This window comes from Chinchilla lanigera, unplaced genomic scaffold, assembly GCF_000276665.1.
Source record: "Chinchilla lanigera isolate Chin_1 unplaced genomic scaffold, ChiLan1.0 scaffold00064, whole genome shotgun sequence".
In the NCBI taxonomy this organism is placed as follows: domain Eukaryota; kingdom Metazoa; phylum Chordata; class Mammalia; order Rodentia; family Chinchillidae; genus Chinchilla; species Chinchilla lanigera.
In genome coordinates, this window is record NW_004955465.1 from 3,544,539 (window position 1) to 3,556,932 (window position 12,394).

Below are 12,394 nucleotides of genomic sequence, written 5' to 3' on the forward strand. Positions count from 1 at the left end.
TAATAACCATAAAAGAGGTATTATAAATATTCAAAGATTTAAGGAAAATACTGTCACAATAAATAAATATATAGGGAAATGGAACAGAAAACTATAACATGGAAACTCTTTTAAAGGTCTAAACTTAAAAAGATATTGTTGGAGACAATAATTTGTGGGGGATAAGATCCCAAAAGCCCAAACAGTAAAAGAGAAAGGAGACAAAATAGGACTACACTGAACTAAAAAGCTTCTGGACTACAAAGGAAACAACTAATAGAGCAAACACACAATCTACAGAACGGGAACAAATACTTGCAATCCATTCATCCAACAAGGGATTAATAGCTAAGGAATCCAATGGCCAAATAACAAAGCTGATTAAAAACGTGCAAATGACCAGAATGGGTATTTTTCAAAAGAAGGTAAACAAATAGCCAACATGACAAAATTCTCAGTGTCACTAAATATCAGGGAAATGCAACTCAAAACCAGAATGAGATTTCATTTCACCCCAGTGAAGAATGGTTATCATCAAAATAATAAAAAATAACAAATGCTCGCAAGGATGCAGAAAGGGGAAGATATCTGTTGCATAAAGCACACATATGAATTAATAAGACAAACAAGATGTTTAAAAAATTACAAAAACAAAGACATTGTTAGTTTGTTAATGTGTATATAAAATAAAATGTATACTCAACTTCATTGTTCAACAGAAAAATGTAAAGGGAAACAGTTTTTTGTAGCCAGCGGAAGGGCTTGTTCAGTTGTTTGTTTGGTTGTTGTTTTTTATTTGTTTGTGGCAGTAGCCAGCCTCTTCTCACTGAGCTACATCCCTAGCCTGTTTACTTTTTATTGTGAGACAGGGTCTCGCTAGGTCACTGAATTATCCAAACTGAGCTCAAACTTGCAGTCCTCCTACCTTAGCCTCCCAGAGTGCTGGGTTACAGCCATACGCCATCACACCCTGCTTGAGTGGCCAATTTTTTTAATGATAATGACATACTAGCAAGGATGAGGAACAACTTGAACTCTCATACCTTGCTGGTAGAATCATTAAATAGTACAAGTACTTTAGAAAACTACTAGGCATGTAAAAAAAATATTTAAATATACCCTATCATGACCCCAAAATTTCACTCCTAAGTATTTACCCAAAAGAAATAAAAACATTCCTACAAAACTATTTGTACAAGAATTATCATAAGAGTTTTACTTCTATCAACCAAAAATGGGATAACAGGAAAGTGACAAAACAAATTATGGCCAATTCATTGTACTGGTCACCTTTCCTGTTGCTGACACCCACAGTTGAAAGGTGGAAGCATTTATTTTTGCTCGTGGCTTCAGTCCATACCTCCAGCACAGAAGCATCACGTCGGAAGGGTGTGTCAGAGCAAACTTGCTCACCTTATGGTGACCCGGAAGTAGAGGAGAGAAGCAGCACCAGAGAACAAGGGGCCACGGACCAGGTACAGTCCCCAAGGCCATGCCTACTGACTCACCCAGGTACACCCAGAAGTGTGCTTTACTAATCCCCAGGTGGCTCTAAAGCCAATCAAGTTGACAACACAGCTTACCTGTCACATTTACACACTAGAATATTATTCAGTAATTTCAGACCAGCACAACACAGATGAATTTCAAAATCTTGTATCGAGCAAAAGCAGGCACAAAAGATGCTCTACAAGGGCATGTCCACGAAGCTCAAGAACAGGCAGATTTAGTCTAGGATAATAGAGATTAGATGACCATTGCAGGTGGGGTAAGGGGCTGGGGCTGGCTGGACAGGAAAACAAGCTTGCTGCCCAGGAAGATGTGGACATTCTATGCTGTGGTTGGGGAGGTTGAACCTGAGCATTTACATTCAGGAAAACGCAATAAGTTATACACTAAGTATCTGCCTTTTAGCATAAGTTTTACAACAGTTTTTAAAAAGTAAATTATTTTATTTTCCCAGACTAAAATAATATCTTTTCCTCTATATGAATATTCTCCAGGAATAAAATCACTTTAGAGACAAGAATTTAAGAGAAGTTCTTTATTTCTGCTGAAAGTGTACTGGTAAGAAAATACCATTTCCCTGAAGAACTAAATTTCAATTTACATAACTGGAAAATTTATCAAACTTTCCTCTATAAAAAGATATGTTCTTCTATTAAAAATCTTTTCATCTATTAGAAAAGCTATTTATATAAAATTAGACATCTTAATAAATACCTCCAAGGTCCCAGTATTTAGCCACTTAGAAAGTACATCAATCAAAGGCTTGTGTAGAATTTTAAAGGTGTGAAGGTTTTTTTACCTTCTGTGCTGAAAATAACCCCGTAGATTTCCTGAGTTTTTTTTGTTTTTTCCTGTGTTGTTGTTTTCTTTTAGTACAATCTCTCCCAGGTGGTCCACTGTGTCCAAAATCAAGAGTCATTCATTTTAAGAAATCAAAGAAGCTGGGAGTGAAAATTAGAGTTTCATTAATTTCTTGTCTTTTTGATGTCACGCTAGTAGGTTTTAAATTTTATTTCAGAGCTGTTGAACTTCATTTCATACCGTTACTTAATGATATATCCTATTATGGCAAAATCTTCTAAGTCAGGGAATAAAACATGTAAACAAAGTCGCTGGATTTAGAAACCCACTGATAAAGATCAGTTGCAGAGTGGTTTTGACAGAAGCAAACATCCTTGAGGTGATATAATTGATTACTTCCTCCTACGCAGGACGACCTGGCGGGACTCATCTGTGAAGGAAAAGCAGTGAACTGACCCGAGAAGCTGCTGCTACTGACACAGCAGGGTGTCGGGTTCCCAGCCCCGCCCGGTGGCCAACTCTGACTCACCCACAGGGATGTTTTGGGCCTGGAGAGTTTTGAGTTCACTGCCTTTTGATCTTGCAGGTACAGACCTTCTCTGGCTTTTGCCTACAGCCTCTGGGACGACCTTGAGGCAGGTGCGCCGGGCCCCAGCTCTGCGATGCCACTTAGCCGAGATAATGCTATGCGTCATTGAATGCCGCTCTCATTCTTGCTCTTGTGAAAAGCGACAAACCATGAACACTGGTAAACATCAACATATCCACACATAATCGTGCATCAGTAGCAAACCTATTTACAACATGACATGGGGCAGTTTTCTTTTGTTTAGAGTGAGCTATTTGAAAAGACTGCATTTTTTTTTTTTCGAAGCTATATATGCAACTTCCCAGCCCCAACCTTCAATTTTTGGTAAGTTCCTGTCGCCTCCTTTCTTCTCTGAGTTATTTTTCAGACCTCAGTGAGTGGAATCCCACGCTATCTATCATTCTGTGGCTGGCTTATCTCATTCAGCCTTATATCTATCCATGTTGCTGCATATGGCTGGTTTCCTTCTTTTTTAAGGCTTAAACATGTCTCACTGCATGTGTGTGCCACATTTTCTTTATGGACATTTAGGCTATTTCTATAACTTGGCTATTATGAATAACGCACCAGTGAACCTCACAGTACCCATGTCACTCTGACATGTTGATTTCAAATCTTTTGTATATATCCCAGAAATGAGGATTGCCAGATCAAACAGTAGTCTTACCTTTAATTTTGAAGTAACCTCCATGCATGACAATTTAAGTATCATGTATTCAGGATGAGATCTGGACTAGAAAAAGAACATAAAGTAAATACTAAGAAAAAATGAAGAAGGTATGGGCTTCAGTTAATAATAATGTATCAATATTGGTGATTAAGTTATGACAAGTGTCTCACAGTAATGTAAGATGTTAATGGCAGCAGAAAGTAGCTTCAGGGTACAGGACAAATCTCTACTATCTTTGCAATTTTTCTGTAAATTGAAAAGTTATTTAAAATTATAAAATGAACAGAGAGGCTTTTGAATGTTCCAAACAAAGAAATGATAAATGTTTGAGGTGGTGGATACGTCAGTTATCTTTATTGGATCATTACACATTGCACACACTTGTTGAAATATCATACTGTACTCTATAAATACACACAATTGTTACATGTCAATTAAACATTTTAGGAGCCAGCGGTGTAGCTCAGTGACAGCTTGCCTAGCATGTTCACAGCCTTGGTTTTAATCCCTAGCACTAAAAAAGAATTTTTCAATGAATAAAAATAAATTTTAATGACATGTGCCAAAATGTTATCAGTGGTACAACATATAATTTATTTTCTAGTACTCTTTTGTTATACATTACTTATCAAGTAAAATAAAATGATCATAAAGGAAAAAAGTCACCTTGTGCATTTTTTCAGTAGTATCTAATTAACTATTCTTTGTTAAATTGCTCAGGATGATTAGGTTTCAGTTTTTTTTTTTTTTTCCTTTTGAGACAGGGTCTCGCTATGCAGTTCAGGCTGGCCTTGAGCTCACTTTGTAGCCCAGACTGGTCTCTAACTCACAACAATCCTCCTGCCTCAGCCTCTCGAGTGCTGGGATTACAGGCATGTGCTACCACGCCTGGCGATGATTAGGTATTTAGAAGAACTCAAGTGAAACTGAAATTCCTAATCTCAGAAATCATAAGTCATTAAGCCATTGCTTTTCTTAGTAAAACATACTATTGCCACTTCTTTTCAGAATTATGATATCATAGAACACTACTACCTTGTGATGACTTAGGACACAGCAGGTAAATAATAGTGCTCTGATTCATTTTGGGTTTCTAACTAATTTTGGGTTAATTCTAACTAATACATTTTGGGTTTCTAACTAACTAATTAGTTCTTCTAACTAATAATTCTGACAAATATATTTAGCCTGAACCAAAATTGAAAATAAGTAACAATAACGCTGGCTACTCTGCGGAATGACAGAGAGGACAAGTGTTCCCACTCAGATGAGATTTTTTTTTATTTTTTTTTGGTTTTTCTCCGGTACCGGGAACCGAACTCACGACCTTGCGCTTGCCAGGCAGGCGCTTTTACCGCTGAGCTAAATCCCCAGCCCCTCAGATGAGATATTGAAGGGTACCTGGAGACCACTTTTAAAATCATGACTATGTGCCATAGCTTGGATCTTGAATGTTCTCCAGGGCCTGTGTGTTAAGCTTAGAACCTAACATGGAGCACACTGGGAGCTGGCAGAACCCTTACAATGTGGAGCTTGGGAGTAGGAATTAGGTCATTGGGGGTGTGCCCTTGAGGGGGACGTAGAGATGTCCGTCTCTTCTTTCTTTCTGCTTTCTGGCTGCCCTGAGGTGAGCCATCAACTGCACCATCTGCGCTGTGCCATGAAGTTCTGTGCTGTCACAGGCCCAAAGTCAGCAGGGCCAAGTGACCATGGACTGAACATCCAAAACCTTGAGTCAAAATGGTTTTTCTAAGTTGATGTATCGCAAGTATTTGTTACAGTGACAGAAAGCTTACTAACATACCACCTAAAACTTGTTGTAGAGTTAGGATTAAATTTTGATCCTAAGTTTATACAGCTGATACATTCTTTAGAAAATAATTTTCATGTAAATCCTAAGAAGAAAGAACGACCTACAAACATATATTTTCATGTTAGCTGGATAAGAGTTGAGACATAAGGAAAAAGTAAGCCAAGGCAATATAGATGGAAATGTACTAAAATGGGAATGTTCTGGTCCTTCAGGCACTGACTGGACATCAGGTCACACACTTGCCACTGAGGCTGGAGAGGAAGTCAGACATGGGATGAGAGGATGACCCTTTACCTTGCAATCTAGGATGCCAGGGAAAAACACTGAGGTATGGGACAACTTCAAATGTTAGAAGGATTAACATGCTACAGGAATAAGTAAAATTTTTCCATGATGCTATACATGAACTATGATCAAAATGTATGATGAGTGTTTAAATTTTTAGAAATTTACTACAATAAAAAACACATTGCCATTAATCCTACTTGAAATACTCCCCCCTTTGCTTAGAACACATTCATCCCGTCATTCTTGCCACTTTCTGGAGCAGTTTTGGAATCTCCTTTCATGAGTATTGTTACAAGGTGTGATCAAAATAGGGTGAATGCTACTGTCAAGTGCCATCCAATGGAAAGGCAGGCTCTTAAAACCATTATGGTGTGTCCCCATCTGCCTTATTCACCAGATCTGGCACTGGCTGTGACTTCTGGCTCTTCCTCAAATCAAAATGACCAGGAAAATAATTGTTTTGAATCAGTTCAGGACATCGGGGCAACCATGAGAGCACAAGCAAAGACACTCACGATCAAGGATTTCAGAACTGCTCAGAAAGTAGCAAGAATGATAAGGTAAGTGTGTTCTAAGAAGAGGGGAGTATTTTTAGGGGGATTAATGGCAATGTAATGAATTTTTAAAATTTAAATATTCATCACATATTTTAATCACACCTCCTAAGTTAGGGATACTTTCAACTGCAAGTGAAAATGAAAACCAAATGACTAAGGAAAGTGAGGAGCGTTCAGGTTCTTGTCATTGCAAAAAGCAGGAGTGGATTCCAGTTTGGCCCCATCCAGGTGCTCAGCTACCGACATCTGGAAACAATCTTGGTCCCTCTGTCTCTCAGTGCCTCTGGGCTCCTTATGCAACGAAGATGGCCCCAGCTGTGCTGAGCCCTCAAATTTCTGCAGAGTACCCCTAGCAGACAGGGGAGACCCCTTTCCCAGGAGTGTGGCACCATGTCCTTGTCCAGGCAAGGCACTCACTGAGAGTCTGAAAACCTCACGTGCCTGTCTCTGAAGCTGAACCACACAAGACCCTAGTGGGCCAGGGGTACCTGCCCTCATGAGAGTCAGGGACATGCCTGACAGGGAAGAGTAGATGCTGGACCTCCAAATTCAAGAAGTTCTCCACAGATCACAGTGGGTACAATTCATCAAAACAGTCAGGAACTCCCAAGTAGCACACTGCCTTTCAATAAAAGGACAATTTCACTGGTCAGACTCATCCTGAGTTGGGATTGGAAGAGGTAGGTAATTCTGTTATAGGAAGTTCTGAGCAAAGACTTGCATGTCTAACTTTTCTATCCACTAGTTGAATTCCAAGGGTTGATGAGAATCCACACCACCATCCTGTCTCTCTGCGACTGTCCACTCCCATCCACCATAATCTCTAACTGTGGAACTGCAAACACCCCTACTTTGTCTGTCTGTCCTCTCTCTACGTCTTAGCACTCAGTACAACTGGGAGTCCTTCTGCAAAGCTCTGAATTTGGTTTCGTGAACTCCAGACTCTCTCTGTATTGTTTAGTTTTCCTTGTAGACAAGCCCTACAAAATGTTAGGCATATTACATATACCTTTGTGCAACTTTTGTATTTCCCTTAATATTCCATGCCTGAGATTAACCAATGGTATTAATTTTCATGACTGTAATATACTTTCGGGTAGCTACACCACAATTGATCTATCCATTCTCTTGCTGATGACATTGGGGCCGCCTTCAGGTTTTGCTCCTACCAATATTGTATATGTGAACACTTTGGTGTATGTTTCCTGGTACACATGTCTAAGGTTTTTCTCTAGAGAAGTGATTCTCAACTTCGGTTACATTTTGAAATCCCACGTGGATATTTAAATAACACTGAGGCCAGGGTCCCATTTTCAGAAATTCTGGTTTAGCTAATCTTGAAGTATTGCTTGAGCTAATATTTTTACAATTTTCTGAGGGGTGGACTTGCTGAGTCAAATGGTAACTGAATATTCAACTATGAAATCGGCTGTGCTCAGGAGGAGGGATGTAGCTCAGAGGTAGAGCATTTGCTTAGCATGTACAAAGCCCCGGTTTGGTTCCCAGCACCCAAAACAATATGTCAGTTTCTATTCACCAGCGCTGAAAAAGCTGCTATTCCACTTCACCCTGGTCAACACTTGTGTCAGTCTAGTGGATCTATTCATCCTTGAAGTGCATATTTTTAATTTTTTTTATTTATTATTATTTTTTTTCCGGTACCAGGAATTGAACTCACGACCTTGTGCTTGCAAGGCAGGCACTTTTGCCACTGAGCTAAATCCCCAGCCCCCAAGTGCACATTTTTTAAAATTTTGAGTTAGTTGACCCTTTCTTTTGACACTAAGGATTTTGCATGCAATCAGAATATTCATTATCATAGTGCATTATTATATATTGATTAGTATATAGACTATAAAAGACTATGTGAGGTGATTCATATGTTAAGTAACTTGATTCAGCCCCTTAACAACATGTAAGGGGGCTGGGGATTTAGCTCAGCGGCAAAAGCGCTACCTGGCAAGCACAAGGTCGTGAGTTCGGTTCCCGGTACCGGAGAAAAACCAAAAAAAAAAAAAAACAACATGTAAGTACAAGGAAGCACCAGGTCCAACTTTTACTTATCAATGAAAAATTTTTGAGCTTTCAAATGTGCTATAATGTATTATTCTTTTTGATCTCAAATTATTTTGAATTTGGCTGGTGGAAGCAAGCGTGAGCTTTGGTAGTTAAAGGACAAATTTTAGTTTTGCCATGTGGGTTACTTTTCTGTAGTCTGCTTTCCCCAGGGGGCTGCAGTGCCACCTATGAAACATCTAATCCCCCTGTACACCCAAAATAGACATGAATATATTTGATATATGAGTTCTCTACTCGGTCCCTTTGGAGATTTGTTCTGCCTCTGCATCCAACTTTATAATCTTACTCATTATCTCTTTATAATAAGTCTTGACACGTGGTAGGGCATGTTCCCCCACCCACGCACCCTTCCACTTTCTGGATCATCTTATTTCTTCTTATGTCTGTGTTCTTTCATTTGTCCATGGATAGAATTAAGAGAGGTTTTTTAGTGAATCACTTGTTCACCTGGCTATTTCAAAGCCAATTCTAGAGTCAAAGATACCATAGTAGCAATGAACACATTAATATGCAGGCATGGATTTTTAATTGCCATCATTTGCTTAAAGGAAATAAGACTCATTGGAGAAATGGCTCATTCTGGATCTGGAGCAAGGAAAGTCCAAGGTAGTTGTGAAATTTACCATGCACCCGTAACAGGCTAAGGGTGCTGTTCTACAGGTCATCAAGCACATCAAGGACTTTGAGTCCTTTAACTCTGAGATGCTAATGTTATCTAAAATTTTTAATTGCCAAAATTGGCCCATTATGGTTACCTTGCGAATATTTACACTTTGTACATGTAGTCATTTCTTTGTTCATCTTTTTCTACTACAGACCTTCCTCCTGGTTACATTACTTATCCTAAAGCATAACCCTTAGAAGTTCCTTCATAGTAGGTTGTTAGTAGCAAACGTCTTCCCACCCCACTCCCTCCTTTCTTTCCTTCCTTTCTTTCCCTTCCTTTCCCTTCCTTTCCCTTCCCTTCTCTTCCCTTCCTCCTTTCCTCTCTGCTCCTTTTCTTTCCTTTTTTTTTTTTTTCAGTACTGGAAATTGAATCCAAGACCTTTACACTGAGCTACATCCCCAGCCCTTTAAAAAATATTTTTTAGTTTAAAAAGAAATTTTATTAGTCCATATCTGCAGCACATATTGTCTCCATTCCTTGAGTGGAGTGGGTGTATACACACATCCTAATTCCTTTTTTCACCATCTTTTGTCCCTGACCCTGTCCCTCCATCTCTTTTGAGACCGGGTCTCACACAATTGCTACATTGGCTAGCCTGGGCTTGAAGTTCCGATCCTCCTGCCTCAGCCTCCTAGACAGCTAGGATTACATGTGTGTACCACCATGACTGGCTCCCCACTCCTCTTTTTAAATCTGAAAATGGGTCCCTTGCCCTTGAAGGATGGTTTTCTTACATATGAGTCCAACAGTTTTAGAGTCATTCTCAGTACTTCAAGGGGAAATTTTCATGACTTTCACTTAAATGAAAATTTGTTTCATCTTCCGGCTTCTTGCTGGCACCAAAGCATGCTCTGTATCTCACAGCTGACCCTTAGCCACCGTCTCTCTGCCTCTCTGTTGCATTCAGTGTCTCCACTCGCATAGCACAGTTGTACCCCTTTGCGTCTAGATGTGGATACCTGTGCTTGTCCGGCTTCATAGTCATAGTCTTTACCTGTGAATTTATATCCCTAACCACATGCAGAAAATACTATGGTTTTATAGATGATATTGTCTTTCCGTTCTCTCTGTTCCGTATTTCCTAGGTCCAATGTAGCATATGTTAGTCTTTCTTGTTCTCTTAATCCTATCTCCCAATCTTGCATTAGTATGTTCTATCTTCTTATCTCAGTATGCTACATTCTGGGTGATTTCCTGTCAGTTTCCTAAACCTTCCTTTGGTTAAACTTTACTGTTTACTTATCCTGTGTTTTTAGTTTGATAGTTATGTCATTTTTTGGTTTTGCTTTGTTTTGTTTTGTTTTGTTTTGAGACAGGAACTCACAATGTAGCCTCGGTTGGCCTCGAATCACTATGTAGCTCAGGCTGGCCTTACGCAAGCACCAGTCCTCCAGCTTTAGCCTTGCAAGTGCTGGGGTTACAAGTGTCCACTATCACACCTGGCACAAAGGAGCCCAGATATTTTTTTTAGTTTTTTTTTTTTGAGAGGGTCTCATTGTGTAGCTCAGACTGGCCTGTAGCATTTTTTATTCCTTTAAGATATTTTTGTAAATTTCTGCCTATTTTGTGATTCTATATTTTACTTCTGTATGCATGGCATTCACAGCTATCTTTTTATAGTCAGGTTGATAATTCCAATTTTTTTCCGGTGAGAAGTGTCACTATATAGTTCAGGCTGGCCTTGCACTCACTCTGTAGCCCAAGCTGACTTCGAACTCACAGTGATTCTCCTGCCTCACCCTTTTAAGTGTTGGAATGACACCTGCTCAGTGAAATTTCCAATTTCTGAAAGTCCTCAAAAATCTACATATACTGCTCTTTTTCTGCTGATTCTCATTGGAGGCATTCACTCATCATGTGGTCATGAGCTCATATTTTATGGAAAACATGGGCAGCTAAATTGAAGATGCTGTCTTCAGGGATGATCTGCTTGCTTCTCTGAAATTCAGATGGTGCTACTAATCTGGTCCACTTTGGCCCCTTCCCTGGCCCCTTGGTTAATTTTCTAGTCTCTATTAAACTCATCCAGGTGCTACTGGTCCAAAACCTAATCTGCTACTGCTTTACTAAAATGGGATTTGCCTTTGGGCCTTTGCCTTGTAAGCTTGTTTATATTTCTACTGTTTGTGCCTAGGTACCAGGTACCTTCTGAAGGGGTTGGGAGCCCTTAAAAACTTTATTCTTCCTATCACAATAAAGTGATGAAAACTGTGCTTTAGGCACGATCTAGTTGTCTTTGAGGCAGGAAGTCTCTTCAGAAGATCTGATCTAGCGTCCATCCACTTTTTGTTCTCTTTTCTTTCTTTCTTCTTGTTTGAAATCTCCCCTTCCTCATTCCAAAATACATTTTTCAGGGGTGCCTTACTACCTCTCTTTTTCAGTCTTTCCCTAACCTTTACTTTTCTTTCCCTACTTTTTAAGATTCCAAGTTTTGCAGCGCCCCAGTCCTCTTTTTCTCCTGCAGTTTATCCTGTCCATTCCCAGGACTTCATCCGCAGCATCCCCATGTACCTGTGTTCCCACCTCTGGCAGACCCTAAGTGACAACTCTGTATTTCAAGCTGTCTTTCCACGCAATCTGAATATGTCACTTTCTGAGGGCAATTCTTCGTATGCCCCGCCACGCATGTTAGTAAGGCTAGGCTGCATACTTGGGCTCGTACAGGACCTCTGTGATCTGATGCATGCCTTTCCTTTGCGTCTTCTCTACCTTGGCGCCAAGCTCACAGCCTAAAACCTAAGCGATCATCACTAAATGGCTAGCCACAGCCTCACCCCTGGAGCGGACGAGGCTTGGGTCCTTTTTGACAGCCACTAACTTTTCCCCAGTAACACAAGCGCGCCTCCTCTCAGAACTCTTAGGTGAGTTACTGTTCACTCACACACTCATTCCTTTACAGTGCAATCCCCTCTGCTAACCGGGTGACTGGAACTCTGCAGGTCCGCTGAACGAAGGTATGAAACCGGACTTACAAGGGCAGCCCAGGAGATAATATTTACTCAAGGGATTGACCCATAAAGGAACCGCAATACAAGGGCGGTTTTCCTCCAGGCAGTATACAAGAAAGTGCAAGTCTGGTCTAGGAAGTAGATTGCATTAATAAGGATTTCACACGTGAATCGGCACAAAACTCAAAGCAAAACAAAGCGCAAACGCACCAACTTCTTCCGCGCGAAGGCGCTCTCGTAGGGTCCCGCCCTCCTCCGAGGACCAGCCGCGCGGCCACGCCCCCTGGGGGCGGGGCGTCCTGGGCGGCGCGCGCCCGGCCGTTTCCTAGGAGACGAAACACACGACGCCGAGCTTCGCTGGGGAGCTGGCGAGGTAAGCTGCCCGCCGGGCAGGTAATCCCGAGCGAGCGGGCTGCCGGCCGCCACCCGCGGTCCGACCCCGCTCGAGCCCGTCCTGCGAGGCCGGCCGGCATGTCCCCGGGGCGCCCGCTCCT

At 40.9% G+C, this 12,394-nt stretch overlaps 2 protein-coding genes across 4 annotated transcripts in view; one reads left to right on the plus strand and one right to left on the minus strand.

Moving 5' to 3' along the window:
• Positions 1-2,038: 2,038 nt before the first annotated feature.
• The window catches only part of LOC106150108 (collagen alpha-1(VIII) chain-like), a 12,789-nt gene continuing 2,433 nt past the window's right edge, over positions 2,039-12,394 (minus strand). The window contains exons 3-6 of the mRNA XM_013521773.1: positions 12,111-12,392; positions 3,546-3,611; positions 2,819-3,007; positions 2,039-2,740 (exon numbers count right to left, since the gene is read on the minus strand). Of these exons, the coding sequence (XP_013377227.1) occupies positions 2,981-3,007; positions 3,546-3,611; positions 12,111-12,392 (375 nt within the window). The 3' untranslated portion in view covers positions 2,039-2,740; positions 2,819-2,980. The remainder of the gene's footprint in view (positions 2,741-2,818; positions 3,008-3,545; positions 3,612-12,110; positions 12,393-12,394) is intronic.
• Positions 12,195-12,394, plus strand: part of Mak (male germ cell-associated kinase) — a 58,394-nt gene continuing 58,194 nt past the window's right edge. For all 3 annotated transcript variants that reach the window (XM_005398831.2, XM_005398832.2, XM_005398833.2), the window contains exon 1: positions 12,195-12,273. The gene's annotated coding sequence lies outside the window, so the exon portion shown is untranslated. The remainder of the gene's footprint in view (positions 12,274-12,394) is intronic.